At 34.5% G+C, this 16,624-nt stretch overlaps 2 protein-coding genes across 2 annotated transcripts; both read right to left on the bottom strand.

Annotated features, from left to right (window-relative positions):
• Positions 1-338: 338 nt before the first annotated feature.
• LOC122290271 (26S proteasome non-ATPase regulatory subunit 13 homolog A-like) lies at positions 339-6,273 on the bottom strand. The gene is made up of 6 exons (XM_043097897.1): positions 6,006-6,273; positions 3,970-4,416; positions 2,275-2,355; positions 1,504-1,700; positions 1,273-1,372; positions 339-877 (listed from the first exon to the last, which is right to left on the bottom strand). Exons 1-6 carry the CDS (start codon positions 6,156-6,158, stop codon positions 692-694), a joined length of 1,164 nt encoding a protein of 387 aa, XP_042953831.1. The 5' UTR covers positions 6,159-6,273; the 3' UTR covers positions 339-691.
• A 5,216-nt stretch (positions 6,274-11,489) lies between these two features.
• LOC122290273 lies at positions 11,490-14,883 on the bottom strand. The gene is made up of 3 exons (XM_043097901.1): positions 14,501-14,883; positions 13,523-13,699; positions 11,490-11,941 (listed from the first exon to the last, which is right to left on the bottom strand). The coding sequence occupies exons 1-3, from the start codon at positions 14,564-14,566 to the stop codon at positions 11,750-11,752; spliced, it is 435 nt and encodes a 144-aa protein (XP_042953835.1). The 5' UTR covers positions 14,567-14,883; the 3' UTR covers positions 11,490-11,749.
• Between the last annotated feature and the right edge of the window lie 1,741 nt (positions 14,884-16,624).

Genomic DNA, 16,624 nt, shown 5'->3' on the forward strand with positions numbered 1-16,624 from the left:
TAGTTTGGATACAGAAACTATTTCATCTCATCTTATCTTATCATTACAATTTTTTCAAATTCTCACACAAAATATAATAACCAATTGAACATTTTCAAATCCTAAAATAATAATATCATTAAAAAAAATATTCTAACAATATTTTATTCGACTTTCAACTTTCATCTAAAACTATCTTAACATATCATATTATCCAAACTAAACCTAAATCTAACATATCACATGAAACTATGTCAGTTAATAGTAAGATCCCCTTATTGATCTAACAATTTTTCAAAGATTGCATAACCTTAGCCTATTCAGTCTTCAGATGTAGCAGCATAAGAAAAAGTATAAAATGAAAACCATCAAAGAAAAAGAAATGCATTTCAACAGTACGAAGATCACATCTGATTGTATGTAAGAAAAATTCCAAATAAAGCATAAGAACAGCCGTTCGTTCTCATTTGATGCACCATGTCTCTAGGCATGCCGCTATAGAAACCATGACCCTGAAGTGAACTACAATAGGGGCTGCTCCTTCCAGGAAAATGATTAAAACAAAAATAGGCAAAAAGAAAGGAAGCATACAACAGGCGGTGCTGACCATGTGACCTAAGGAGTTCTGTCTCTTTTTGGTCGCCTTCGCAATTTTCCACCATTTATGTCATGGAGTTGTTACAATGGGCATGAGCAAATCAGTAAACAAAAATCAGGATGCAACAAGATTGGGTGTTTCTGCCTCGATGGATACCAAAGCTTTGCGCACTTTATCCATCCAATTGTCCAGACGGTCACGCAAGGATTGGATCTGTGGAATCCCCAAAACTCTTGGCTGCACCCAGGATACATGCACGGTTCCCTCAACTTGATCTATTATACCTTCAATTAGATGAACCTGCAGCATGGTTCTCCCAGAGCTTTAAGTATTGAATAGACAATTTTCCATAATAAAAAAATAACAAGTGGAAAAAAAAAAAAAAGAAAAAAAAAGGAAGAAGCAACGCTTGTCTATGGGAAAACACTGGATTTTCCATCTTTGACAATGAAAATTGACCAGCAAGAACAGTGAGCATAAATTTTTCCCTGTCCCCGGAAAATTAGACCAAACTTAATGAGAAATATAAAATATCTTTTTCTTGATAAGTTAGAAACCTAAAATATTTAAAGTGAATAAACAAATAAACTGACTGATAAAAGTGCAAAGCAGGAAACTTTGTAAAGGTAATACGATTCACAAAGCATGTGAATCTCAACTGTTCATTAATTATATTCAAAGACACAGGGACTTACAGATAGGCTCTTGATAAGAAGATGCTCTACATCCTCGATAGAAATTTTTGTGCGCTCAGCAATGATACTCAAAGGTATAGTTCGATCTTCAGAAGATCGGCTGCAAGGGAACATGTAGCAATTCAGTCCAACAATGATTCATACTAATCCTATGCAGCAGAAAACCAAAAAACTTATCTTCACTGGCACAAATCAAAAGTAAAAGATAATAACATAAAGGTGGTTCTAAACCTGAAAATAATTTCCATCAAGCAGAGAATGTTTATCTTTTCCAACAGCTTCTTCTTGTTCTCAACTAATGCTGGTTGAGCCCTCAGAGCAGCATTATGCACCCGACATAGTTCCTGATAACGAACTAAGTCACCAGAGTTGAATGCCTCCATAATATAATAGAGCCACTCAACCTTTGTCCCCAGAAGACTCTTAATCTGCAGAAGTTAAAAGATGTCATTCCCCAACATGGTAGGCTGCAGAAGAATTTGGTAAGAGAAGATCCTATAGTATTGAAACTAAGTCCACATCATTCTAACGTTTTTCCAGCTTCGCAGGCAGTAAACATTATATCAAAATGTACTCTTATTTCTAAAATTACAAGGAATCTATAAAACATCCAGGAACATTCTTCAAATCTTGCAAATACATTTTACTATTTTTTTTATAAGTAATAAGAAATTTTATGGATATAAAAATAGGCATAGCAAATACATTTTACTATTACTATTATTCCAATCTTGGGTTTCAGTGTGTCCATAAATTAAGGATAATATAATTGAGTTTGCAGAAGCATTGTAATAAGCATCAATGAAGGAAAATGTATAAGCAGCTTTGTACTACTTGATTCAATGAAAATATAGTAATAAACCAGTATGAAAGTATAGCGATTCAAGGAAAGTTGCAAGCAATATATGGGTTTCATACTCAATAGTATTATTCCATTCACTACTCTTCCTATACTCAATCCAAAGCATCACAGATGATAAGAAAATTACTGAAGACACTTACAATAGGATGTGCAAGGAGCTCTCCAAAGTTGTAGATGTTATCGCCCAGAAGTGCAGAAAGGGACAAATCAAATGCCAAATCCTAAAATATGAATTTCGGGATCCAAAGGTTAGAATCACGTCATAGACACAAAAATGAGCAAACAATCTATATATATATATATATTATAAGTAATCTTTATATATATATGTAAGTAAGGTTATCTTTATAAATAAAAAATAAAATAAAATATAATCTAATGAATCTTATAATGATCTTGTTTAAGCAGGATGTCAATAGATGTTACCATTTGCGCACTAATTACAATATATTTTGAATATATGAATCAAACGGCACAAAAATTATTTTAGAAAAAGGACCAGCATTCAAAAAGGTTGAAAATAGAGAATTGCTTCAGGATTCAAAGAAAATGGAGATTTAGGTAATATCTAGTTGCATTAGCCTCATTTCTTTCCATGATGACCTCAGACGGTAGATTTTAGACCAAGTGCGCCACTAGAACAATTATCTGAAGCAGTATGATGAACAAATTCTGAGTAGATCCTAGCTAATTAAAAGCTTAGCATGTTCAGGCCCTGAATTTAAATTTATTTATTTTATACACTAGTCATTACCGCCACTAGGTTTTCACACATTGTTCAGCTTGAACATGGGCCTGGCATAATCACCACACTCAAACCAGGACACAATCTTGATTAACCTTCCACGGATAATACTTTGACCAAAGAGCATAACACATTTTATTTTCATACAGTGCTATTAGTTACAATTCCACAGATCTTATAGGCAACCACTAGCATGTAACTTTTGTAACACCCCAACGGAAGGCCCAAACCACATGGCCTATACTTCAAAAGGATTAGTCAATGACACAATTGGAGCCCCATTTGAACCTTATAAAGAGCAATAACTTATCATTCCCAAGAAATGTGGGATCTCATATACCACCTACCCTTATCCTTATCATATGGGATATCACAATCTACCCCCCTTAAATTCCCAACATCCTTGTCGGGCCAGATTATCGTAGCTGGCACGGCCCAAGTCCCATATTTTTTATTGGGATAGGCTCTAATACCATTTATAACGTCCCAATGGAAGACCCAAACCACATAACCTATGCTCCAAAAGGATTATTCGATGATACAATTGGAACCCCATTTGAACCTTATAAAGAGCAATAACTTATCCTTCCCAAGAAATGTGGGATCTCATATACCACCTATCATTATCCTTATCATATGGGATATCACAATCTACCCCTATTAAATTCCCGACATCCTCGTCGGGCCAGTCCATCGTAGCTGGCACAGCCCAAGTCCCACATTTATGGTTGGGATAAACTCTAATACCATTTATAACGTCCCAATGGAAGACCCAAACCACATAACCTATGCTCCAAAAGGAGCACTCAATGATACAATTAGAGCCCCATTTGAACCTTATAAAGAGCAAGAACTTCTCATTCCCAAACAATGTGGAATCTCATACACCACCTACCCTTATCCCTATCATATGGGCTATCACAACTTAGCAAACCATCAATGGGTCACAATCACACATTTGAAACCTTACGGTATGAACGTAAGATGACATGCCAAAATGACCTAGATGAGAGAAAGCAAACCAACAGTTATTTTATGCAACCACTGACATGTAAGATAGAGAAAGAAGAGCACAATCAAAATCACATACCAGTTTAAATGATTCTGAGAGAGACTCCACTGATGTATATGCCAAATAAAGAAGAGCACTTTTATAGAACTCGGCAAATTCTTTACGACATTTATGGTACTGAGATGAAACCCAGTAATGGCTAGCATACACAGATGGATCAATGTCGGTCATACTGTCAAGGGCACTCTTTCCATCTTCTAGAAGTTTCTTGCACTCTTTTTGGTTCCCTTGCTCGAGTTTAAATGTGGCTATTTGCATGTTGATGTAAAGTATTGGCTCTTCAATGCGCTGCTCTCTGGTGGCTCGAAGTTTCTCAATCACCCCTTCAAGATAGGTAATTGCAGCTTCTTTCTCTGCATACTGCCTAGAAACTATGACAGCAAAGTGTGCAAGCTTGAGAAGATTGATTTTAGTTTCAAAGTCGGTGATGAAATTGTGATATAACTGTATCAGAGCATCACCGGCCTGAAATTGAATTTAACGGGAAAAAAGAAGTGTTAGATGCATATGGAAAGGAAACATAGACAAAGATAAATCACATTTAATCTTTTCCAAGTCCAACAAGCTGGGAAACCATGTTTGAGGAGAGCATTGTCCAAGTCATAGTACCCAAGCCAATAAATAAAAACATAGTAGCAGTGCAAAATCATGGTTAATCACTTGGACGATGTAATTGAATTGGAAATTGAATTGGATACTCTGCATCAAAATGTATTCAAATAGGAAATATAGCACTGGATCTACAATAATGTCCATTGTTAGTCATTGATAACAAGACAGTTTGCAATCTAACCTCATTTAAGCATATGCATGTTAATAACATAGCCTTATCACATTTTATATAATGCAGCAACTAACATTTCAGAGTTCCTTACACCAGGTGATTTTTTATCAATATCGTTTGTAGAGGATACAAACAAAGCAATGATAGCCAAAAGTTTGCATGGCAATCATAACGACTAAGGGCTTGGGGTCATCACGCAAGAATAGGAGAATTATTAAATGACCAAATATAACTAATATGCCTTGGCTGCATGTCATTGGTGCCCAATCACACCTCACCCTTCAGGCACAGTTCACAAGATCCATTCATAGCAAAGATGTCAACAGACTCATTTCTGCATGTAATTAGTGTCCAATAACCAATGACACTCCATCCTTGGGGTGCACAGTTCACAAGATCCAGTCATGGAAAAGACCTTGACAGACTCATTTTGCTTCTATGGGTGTCCCTATCCTTAGAATACTGCACAATCTGTTGGATTTTATCATGTTTAGACAAACCTCATGACCTACAATATACACATAGGTGAAAGGGCACTCCTTCAATTACTCCAAATTCAGAATAATCACTTACAAATCAAGTAAACACTATAACTCTACTCCGACAACTTCGATCCATTAACCATGCATCTTAATATAAGTCCATGGTGTGCGCGCATTGTACCAGTTTACACCGAAAAGTATTAATCACGTGTGATACCTTATATAAGTATTCTAACTTGAGAAAAACTACTATATGTTTTGTATTACAGTTGTAACACAAACAACCAAAACTGAATCCCTCTTAATTTTTTTCTTGATAGGAAAACAAGATTTTCTTGATAATGATAATAGGCTTAGCCCAATTACACGGGAGAATCCCTTTGCAGATTAATTTCAATCTCTCACATTCAATTCTAGACATAAGACTCAATTTCTCTGCTGCCCTACATCATCCACTCATATCTAGGGTAACCAATAATAAGCTAAACACGAAACAAAAAAATAATGTAATTGTCATGCACACTACAAAAAGTTTCTTCAATGTTACGATCAGCGGCACGTTAGAACCCCTAATTCCCACGTAAAACCTCAGTTCATAACGCAGAACCCAGTTTCCCAATCTTCATTTTCAATGGAAACCCTAATTATCCAGGAAGCAAACAAAACAAAACTCCGCCTCACATATAAAAAAGGGCGTTTTGAGATTCAAAAATCCTAATCCTCAAACGCATACACGCACAAACATACTTGGAGCAGAAGAATTGGGTAGCGAAAGAAAGCACGCAGACCTGGAATACGGCGAGGGCAACGAACTGCTCGAGCTTGGCGGTAAGCTGGTGCCAGAGCTTCCTCTGGTACAGATCTGCGAGAGAGGCGTACCAGTCGGCAAGCTCCGGATGCGCGTTGCGCAGCGACTCCAGGTATTGCAGCGGCGCAGCCATGTCTGTGACGCTCGGGGAGAGAGAGAGAGAGAGAGAGAGAGAGAGAGAGAGAGCCGGTTTGTATTTATAAGAGAGAAGCTTCTCTTTCTTGAGTTCAAAGAAAAGAACAAACGAGACTGAAAGTACAGGAACGCCTTGTATTTACCAGCTGTTTCGGTTCGTTTCTGGATCAACCCGGTTTCTTTCTTTGAAGACCTTTCTATCTTCATTACAAAACAAGGAAAACGTTTTTAGAATTCTTCCCTAACTATATTTTAAACAACGGATATTTACTTTTATATACAATAATGCTATATATATAGTCTTGAAATAATTAATTTTTATATATTTATTTAAAAAAATAATAAAATATACTATTAAAAAATTATTTTTTTCATATTTACAGTTTTAAAACATATAAATTCTGCACACTACTTAAAAAATATGATCAAATATATAATTCATATAAAAGAAATATTTTGTTTAATAATAGATTTTACTTTCTTTTTTTTAAAGAAATATGCGTAACTTGTACACTCTAGGGTTGTATCTAATATTTTAAAGAGGGTACACTAGCTTTACAAATCCTAAAATTTTAAATATTTTTTATTTTTTTCTCGAATTATACAACATGAATAATGTGTGGTATAAAAATTTTTAAATATAATTTTCCTTTATAAAATAGTTTATAAAAATAAGTATCATTACTCATTTGAAGTATTAGTATGGTAAAGTTATTCTGTACAAATAAAATAATTAAATTGATAAATAAATATGTTTTTCATCTCGAAACTATTAAATTAGAGTTTTATTACGTATAAGTAAAATTACGTATTAATTTATGTATTAATACTGATTTATTTATATTTAAAATTTAAATTAGTAATATTTTTAATAAAATTTACTTTTTAATCAATTTTATTAAATTAATGTAAATATTAATATACAGTTATATTTATAACTAAATTTTTCCATTAAATTATCCTTATGGGACGAGCTAACGATAGCCGTGCATCACCTATGTCCACGTTCCCGAAGGCACCGTTCTCTTTCAAGAGGATTCTTGGCATGTCATTCATTTTCATCCCCTCGAGCTCCGATAGCTATTTAGTAACTGTAGTTAATCTAGGTTGCATAGCCTTTGTTGCTAACGGAAAGATTGTCGTCCCAGAATTAAGGTAAATGGGCTGGGCTCGAAAGTCGGGTGGTATGCTGATGGGCCCAAGTTTGTTAGAACTGGATTGGGTTTTTATATGTTTGGACGTAAAAATGTTTTAAAAATAATTAAAACCTTCACAAAAAGAACTTCAGAGTAGGAAGTTTTTGATTTTCCTGAAGAAAAATTTTATGTGTAGTGATTTATGTTTTTTTTTATATATTTTATTAATGTAATTAATTATATTATTTTTTTAATATAAAATAATTATTATGGTGATTCAAATCAATAAAATATATAAAAATAATTGTATATAACATAATTTTTTATTTTAATCATTTTTTAATTCGACAAGAATTGTTTTAATTTTGTTTGGTAAAACATAAGATGGGAATTATATTGATGGAATGATGTTTGTATTGAGAGTGCAAAAAAAATTGAAGGATTTTTAAAAACTTCTTATTACCAAACATTGAGGATTGCAGCATTTTTTTTGGGGATATTTTTATTTTTAAATTCTTAGATAATCTAAAGACACGTAAGGATAAATTAGACTTATATAGCATATTAAACTTATAGAATTTTTCTATATATAATTATTTTTACATACTCTTCTCGTATTTTATTGATATGATTGTCTAAATTAATTAGTTTATATTAAAAAAAGTAATGAAGCCAATCACATAAAGGGGAATGCATAAAAAGTACGTAAAAATGACTGTATATAAAATTTTTATACTTATATCATATTCTCGTCACAGTGTGGATATGATATACCCCCAAACCATCATATTAACAATTTTTTAATAATATTTTATTTAACTTTCATCTTATCTTATTTACGAAAATAAGACTTAATAATAAAATCTGAATACGAGAACTACAACATGCTTTGGAGAGGAGCAACTGGAAAATGGAGGAAGAGAGGAGAGCATATGTTGTCACAAACTTTATGATAAAATTGACTTAGATTATTGCTCACAGGATTTGGAAGATGGATAATGATGACAGTGATTTAGGTGCACGTGACAGCCTTGCTTTTAGGAATTTCATGATGATGCTTTTCATTTCTAATATGCTAATTATTAGTTAAGCCAAGGTTAATGATGGATGCTTGAAAGCCACTCATGATTTATTTAATTTTTTTTTTAATTTAGTATATAATAAAAGTGCGGCGCATATATATAATTTTACGTATAATATTATAAGTACTGAATAGTTATATTATAATTTTACGTATACTTTTTATAGTATTGAATAGTAATATTTTATTAGTGTTTTGTGTTTTAATATAAATTTCAAATTTTTATCATTTTCAATACAAATAAGCACGTATAGATATGTAAATAAAATTGTAAGAATAAATATTATTTTTCTATTTTTTTATATCATCTATTATTTTGTATTCTTTATATATTGATTTTAGCAAATAATATGGTTGCACGAAATATTAAGAGACAGATAACGAGATTAAAAAAGCGACGATAAAAAATTTTTACTTAGATGAATAGTGCTTATCCAAATATAGAAAATCAATATGACATAAAGAGTGGCTCTACAGTCACACATGTGGGATCCTCGATTCTCGATAGTGTAATTTAAAAAAAAAAAATCACAATATTATTAAAAATACTTTCTTAATCACGTAGTACCAAAAAAAAAAAAAAGCAGCACTGTCAGGATCCCCATATGTGGCTTTAGCATTTCTTAGGGCGGAGACATTTTTTGAATCATTGTTAGCCATTTTGCAAAATGGAAACCAGTGTGATTGCTCTCATTGCTTATGATTTAGCTTTGTATCTGAGTGTTAAGTCTTCTAATAGAATCATAACCAAAAAAAAAAAAGAAAAAAAAAGAAAAAAAAAAAGAAAAAAAAAAAAGAGGAACACCAACCGACCAACAGCACCACCATGAGGCATTTGGCAACCAAAACCACACAGGAGGAGCCAATCCATCAATTTCTGCAGTGAATGGTTCAATGATTTCCATACGTGACTTCCCAGCAAAGCAAAGTTATTCTTTAACACACTTTATTAGCATCAAACAAACACGCAAACACTTCCCAAACCAGACTCTTTTGAGACACAAAGGAAGAAACTAAAAGCAAGCAAGATGGTGGAGTTGAGAGCTTTATCTGCAGCATCCTTTATTATTCTCCTCCTCGGTTTCACAGCCCTGATAATCCTGACCACCCATTCAGCTGCCATTGAAGTTGGTGGTGGTGCAGTTGTGGAGGAAGGCAACCATGTCAGAGTCAGGGAATTGCATGGAAAATGGCAAAGGAAGCTTTGGATGAATCATGGAAGTTTCCGAGGCCCTCGAAAGCAACTTGTCAACCCTACTGTCCAGCACCCCTTTCAAGCACGCGAGTTCCCTGTATAGTTTCATTTGCCTTTTTCTGTAATGATGTTTTACTGTTTGATGTTCATGTTATGTTAGACTTGCTTATTTGTGGAACTCTTACCCTGTTTGTTACACGGGAAAAATAGAGACTGTGTACTTTAAATTGAACTCTCTGATTTTCTGCTTGCGTGAGTCTCTGATTCAGAGAGAGAGAGAGAGAGAGAGAGAGAGAGAGAGAGAGAGAGCGCCTTGCATTTGTATAGCCTTTTTTGATCTGCCATGTTTTTGAAAAGTCTATTAATTTAAAAAGAAGTGGGGGCGTAAGTAATCAAACAAGTCCTGGCTCTGATGACCAAGTTCAAGGACCCAACAGCAGAAACTTTGGGAAAACCATCTGCATTTTCAAGTACTCCAGTCTACAACCAAACAGTTCTCCCCTCTAAAACGTGATTTTCCTGTTATTTGATCATTTATTTTAATAAATGCACTAATTAGGAAAAGGTAAAAGGAAATAAACAAGTTTTAAGTAGCAATCTGACTAATTCTCTCTCTTTGCCGGATTATATTGAACTCTTTATCATCCTTTTTTTAATGTCTTTTGTGTTTTGGCTTGATAATTGATATGGAGGGGGTAACGATTTGATCCTGTTGATTCACGAGAGAAGCAAGAAGCAAAGGATAGACGGCCAAAGAAAAGAACTTCAACCTAAAGGCTGGGAAATATGCCAAGTGCACAGGCAGGATGAAACAGGGCACTTACAGATGGAAGTAAATCTATAATCTCAATAATACCAACAACAGTAATAATCTCCATAGCTTGATGTTCTTTCCAAATTAAACCTTAAAAGTTTCAATAATGAACACCAAACAGTTTCAAAACCTAGTAATCTAAACCCTCGGAGAGTCCCCTGTTAGCTACTTGGTGTGAGCCCTTTGACACCCAAGAACAAAAAACCTTCATTAGTTTGTGTTTACAAATGATTAAGCATTTATACGATTTATTTACGGGACGAATTGCGTCACCCATAATTTGAAAGGAAATATTTCTTCTTTTTGACGAGGGATTAAAAGTAGCAAGACTCGATTCTCTGACATTCTTATGGGAAAAGAAAGAGACATATGTCATTTGACTGGAAGATCATTCACTATAAAGAGAAATTTTGGTAGCAAAAATATGACTTGTAAATCATTAAAAAAGAGTTTTAACTACTAAGAATTAAATCCGAAAGTAAGATCAAACTTGGGACATAGGATAGAATTACCAAAAATATAATAAGAAACACGAATTGGGATGTGCTTTCATGGATAATGATGGCAATATATTCCAAAATGTTGAGCCATAAAATCCAATCTCATTTCTACGCTGGTTATACACATATTTGGTTCTTGAATTGCAAGATGGCACAATCATCTCGCAAGGGTTGGTACCAACATGGGCTCTCTCAATTTTAAACAATTTGGTTATTTTCAGATACTCAATCTGACAGGTCTGAGACGTAAATTAGCAACTATCGTGATTCCATTGGCATTGATATGGCACGCCGGTGTGTGATATCCCATATTGAGTGAGTACAAGTGGTGAATGGAATGCTAACGGATGGAAGGAATGACCATAATGGTTCAAAACCAAAAAGAAAACAAAGACCAAATATGCATATAACCCTATATTTGACAACAGATGATGATATCTTATCCAAAAATAAAAACAACAGGTGGTTATACATGATAAGCTATATCTTAGTAGAGTGATTAAGCATCGAGTTAAGGACCCCAAATTATTCAGTCAAATCAAAGAAAACTCAATGATCCTAGCATCAACTAATAAATCTTGTGCAAAATAAAAAACAATCAAATAAAAGGAACTTGGAACCTCTGAGTGTATACTGATAATTCCATATAATTCATAAGTATACGTACGCAGGGTGTGACTTTGCAATAATTCATTTGAAAATACATACAAATATATTCAAGCAATAATATAAAAAAGGGAAAATAGATATTACAAGAAAGCTACAAAAAGGTCAAAAAAAAAGAGAGAGGTGAAATTGCATATGATTGAATCGAAATTGTCTCACAATCAATAAACAATACCGGATTTTGAATCCCAGATGTGTTACTCTTCAAGTAGGTTTAGAAGATTGTGTTCAGGAGCACTGAGAGATGGTAGAATCATGCGATTGGAACGGGTTGACCTTTGTTTTGTCTCGGCAGCTTCAGATTCATGGTCAGCATCTTCCTTCATCACTGGCAGATCAGTTTTCCTTAGCACTTCTGCAGATGCTCTCTCCTTCCATATTCTTCCATCCTGATGACCGTGAAAGTAGATATCAAAATTTAAGAAGTTAGGATGTAACAGTCTTCATTGATAAGTTTTAGGGATGAGTTAACAAAATATGGCTGTTATTTAGTCATGCACAAAAATGCATGCAACACCTACATTGATTCTCATCAGTCATGCCATAGTTCTATACAAATTCCAGAACATTTCTTGGTTCTAATAAAAGCCACTTTACATGGCCCATTCAAAGTAATTTTGGTAGAACAAAATGTATGGAGGAAGAAGGTTTGTACTGTCTTTCTCCTATCCAAGTCTTAGTGAACCTATGACCATTATGCTTTTTTTCAAATCCTAGTTTGCAACATGTGCATGCAGCATCAAAAGGACATCCTAGATGGTACAAATTAACATCATCTACATAAGCCATCCTGTGCAATCCATAATTGCATTGGATACTGCTCTACACTTTCCCGTTATCATGCAAGTGAAACTGACACTGGAATACATACATAATACTTCATATAATTTCACCAGTTATGAATCATGATGTGGAAACACACATAAAATACTAAGGAAGAAATTCAGACTTCAGGTGACAATGTGGATTGTCTTGCAGCACCGATGGATTTATGAAACATATATATTACCAATTAAAGGAGATAAGGTACTTTGTCTGAGCTTTAGCTCTACAGAATAGGTCCCGCATCCTTTGCTTTGTAAACCCCATATTGGATTTGGACCATGGTGGAGAGTACATCTACATTTTTGTCTTGGTTTGGATTGGGAAGTAATCTCATCTCATCTTATCTCATCATTATAACCATTCCAAATTTCCACACAAAATATAATAAATAATTCAACTTTTTCAATCCCAAAACAATAATAACAATATTTTATTTAACTTTTATCTTTCATCTAAAACCATCTCATCTTTTCTCTAAATCCAAACCAATCCCAAAGCAATATGAGCAGAATAAATAAAATAAGAGTGAGAAAACTTTTTGATTAAAAAAATGGGTCATGATCGTTTCAGAAATTGGGTTTGGAATACTTTCGAAGGTTGTCAAATGCACATTACCAACATGAAAATGTTGCAATAACCACTTCATGAGAGAGAGAGAGAGAGAGAGAGAGAGAGAGAGATCGATTACATTTCTCTGACAATTTAAACCAACAATGCTGTCATTTAATTGAGACGGTAGAAAACCAAAACAGTCTGACAAAGTTTAAATGTAACTGAAGAATAAAATCATAAAGGGGAGATTAGGGCCTATTGACCAGGAGTGAAATCATAAAGGATTTATGAATCTGCTGCATGTACAAAATAATTTATACATTATCCATGCTGATTGTGATTTTTTTATCATCCAGAAATGTTTTGGTCATATCTCCATTAGAGAATTTACCACTGACTAAAGGGTAATAAAAAGTGTCAATTGCAACTCAATTTAAAATAAAAAGTAAAAAACTGGTGTGGTATACACTTATAAAACCAACCTATCTAGAGCAAGCCACCACACTGCACAAAGAGACACAGAAACAAATGTTCCAACACCCTTGCTGTGTATAACAAAAAATAATAAAAGATTCAACAAGTTTCAAGCTTACATTGAGAATTGAAGGTTCAGGTAATGGACACTGAATAGGTCTATCATTGTCACGAGGCTCAGTCGGGTGCTCTACCGGTTTAAACTCCACTGCTACTTCAATCCCATGAGAAGCAGTAATGGCACCGGTAGCTACACCCGTAACTACTGGGTTTGGAGGCAATGCTTCCCTCTCATCCTGCATCGGATACAGCACTATTAAGCCAAAATATCTACAAAAAATTCCCATGTACAAACATCAAATCATGTGAAAACACATAAAAAAGTTGAGGGGACGAAAAAATCATATAAATATGCTACAGTTGAAGCAGGATAAGGTGTTTCCTTCGAAAGCTAATAAGGAAGAACAATTCCTCCACGTAGAAAAAGCAATAGCACGTACAGCTCAATTAAAAAAAACGAAGGTCCTAAATTTTTCGGAGACCTTGGTCTCCGCCAGTCAAACAGTTCAAACCAATCGTCTGATCAAGGCTATAGGCAGCTAACTACCGGAACCCCATCCTGATAAACCCTAAATAGCACATTCCTTATTCCAAGTCCTCTAAGCGGATTGAAAATTCAATCGAGAATTGTGGGTAATTCATTTGACAGCAGGTGAATGGTCAGAAGTCCGAGATCAGGCCGGCAATAGGCCCAGCTCAAAGAAAAAGAAAAGGAAAATATACAATACGACCAAACAGTCAGATCCAAACAGAAGAAATTTATAATATTTCAGAAAGTTTGAAGCTTAATAACAATATCTATCATCAAACATAAAAGGGCAGATCCCGAAAATATCTCCAAAACGCAAGACCAAATCAAACGGGAACTTCACAAATCGTATGACCCAATTAAATGGTTTAACGGTCAACCCCAGTCCAGCATCGAAAATCTTTTAGGCCCGGCCAGAAAAAAGAAAAAGAAAAAAAGACCAGATTACAGGAATGCAAATAAAGAAGAAGAAACCAATCATTTACAAAGGAGAGAGCTGTATTCTTACAAGGGCACTCTGAGTTCGACGATGTCCAGCCCTGCTGACAGACAACCTTGAGAAAATACCCACCATAATATCCCTCTCCTCCAAAAAACTCAATTTGAGACAAAAGGGTCCTCGGATGTTGGCTTTGTTCGTCCTAAGAACCTCTATCTCGCGCTATCGTCTATGTCTCAGTAGAGTACATAAGGCAGTCCGAATAGCCGCTTCCTAATCGCCTTTCAGACGTAAAAGCGTGTTCTAATCTGGGTTCTATTTTATCCTATAAAACCAATTCCACCGTCTCTCTCCACAGCTCTGTCTCTTTCTAGACTTGGAAAGAGAGAGAGAATAAATAGGCATAAAGTGAATGTGGAAGGAGATGATAAGGTAGTGGCTTTGCTGAGGTAGCTTGGCGTAATGGTTTTTGTCTACTTGGATTCTCTGTCCCTTTGCAGTAAATCATACACTTCTGAGTCACCGCAAATAAAGCTGTGAATGGGAAAAGTGTTGAGAATCCCATCGAAGTCAGCAGCCACCGGCTACACGAGATAATATAAATATTTCAAGGAGAGAGAACAAAAAAACTCCTTCGTTTTCTTATTCCCATAAAACTATATTTACATTACATAAACTATTATGTCTTTTAAAAATTATATTCTAAGCTATCAAAATTAATAATTTATATTCCAAACTACTCAACTATCATAATTTTCAATTTTACATGCGAAATTTAACGTCCTAGTTGAAAATTTCAAAATAATTAAAAGTAAAATCAAACCTATTATATTTATTTATTAAGGGTGTTATCCACTCTCTAATAAATAATTTATCCTCGGAATCCAGCCTCGCACCTTGGAGTGGGGTGCCCCATCTGCATGCTAGGAGGTGGATTGGCCCCTAGTTCATCCGTCTCATGCCGCCTACCACCCATCCATAGCGAAAAACAATCTAAAAACAAAAACAAAACAAAAAATCAAAAAAATCCCACAACAAATTAAAAAATAACAAAAAAATAAAAACAATGTATATATCATATGATAGAGAAATACCTCATAAGGGAGGGAGAGAGAGAGAGAAAGAGAAGGGGAGGGAGAGAGGCATTTGCAAGAGGAGGAAGAGACTCAATCTTTGCATGTTGCCTTGCCAAAATAAAACCTAAGTTAATATGGCATGGTTTTATTAATGATTTTTTTAAAATATATATGTATATATAATTATAAATAATAGTGGGCCTAGGCCAGCCCACCCCTTCCCCCCTCACCGCATGGTGGCGGCGCAAGGCCTATGCCCAAGCAAAGCCAGGGCAGTGGAGCGTAGGGTGTGGGGCCCCACTGCCCGCCCCTATTTGTATTGCTTATTGCTTGTAGCTTTTGTTGGATATATTGAATTGGGTTCTAACCCATTGGAAGCTTATTGCGAGGAGAAAAAATATAAAAGTAAAATAAAGTAAATATGACTCAATTACTCTAAATAAATAATGAGACATATATAAAATAAGAGGATCATTACAAATATGAAGATATAATGACTCTAAGAAAAAGACTCTACTACTTTACAATTAGTGGGACTCTCTCTTTTTGGAATACTGCCAAAACAACTCGTGAATGTAAATTTTTATATTAAATGTCATAAATTTTTATATCTCTCTCTATCATATTTTATGTGCTTTCTTTATTAATTATTTTATAGATAAACATCCAAACATTGTAATGACGCCCAAACTATCATCTTGGGTCATTATACCATATTATTTGACTCCGATCACGCCGAAAAATCATCAATGGTTTTGATATTTTTACTTTTAATTTAAACCATTTTTATTCCAACTAAAGGCATTTAGACGAGATTAGGGATGCATCATGTTATGGTTTAGCAAAAGATAGGCATTAATGATGTGGATTTAGGAGCACATTTATGTATGGTGGGCCATGTAGGGAGGTAGGACCCCCTCCAAGACTCTCCGTACATTCTCAAACCTCGTACGTACGTCCTCAAACCTTGAAGCAAAAAAGACTGCATACAGCGTCATACATATCACTCTGTCGCTAGTAAATCTGCTGAAAAAGTAATATATTCAGTTGTAAAACGTGTAAAAATCGTACCATCATTAAAAATAGAAAATTTATTGTTTTAAAATTAATTTTCCTT

The sequence above is a fragment of the Carya illinoinensis genome, chromosome 12, assembly GCF_018687715.1.
Source record: "Carya illinoinensis cultivar Pawnee chromosome 12, C.illinoinensisPawnee_v1, whole genome shotgun sequence".
NCBI lineage: Eukaryota > Viridiplantae > Streptophyta > Magnoliopsida > Fagales > Juglandaceae > Carya > Carya illinoinensis.

Bases quoted from the DNA above. Each gene is read 5' to 3' on its own strand.
- LOC122290271 (XM_043097897.1), bottom strand. From the start codon at position 6,158: ATGGCTGCGCCGCTGCAATACCTGGAGTCGCTGCGCAACGCGCATCCG. The intron at 1,701-2,274 runs GTAAGTGTCTTC...TAACTTCTGCAG, and splicing joins AGCTCCTTGCACATCCTATT to ATTAAGAGTCTTCTGGGGAC. The intron at 878-1,272 runs GTAAGTCCCTGT...ACCATGCTGCAG, and splicing joins TTCTTATCAAGAGCCTATCT to GTTCATCTAATTGAAGGTAT.
- LOC122290273 (XM_043097901.1), bottom strand. From the start codon at position 14,566: ATGGTGGGTATTTTCTCAAGGTTGTCTGTCAGCAGGGCTGGACATCGT. The intron at 13,700-14,500 runs GTAAGAATACAG...TATCCGATGCAG, and splicing joins GTCGAACTCAGAGTGCCCTT to GATGAGAGGGAAGCATTGCC. The intron at 11,942-13,522 runs GTAAGCTTGAAA...CACGGTCATCAG, and splicing joins CTGAACCTTCAATTCTCAAT to GATGGAAGAATATGGAAGGA.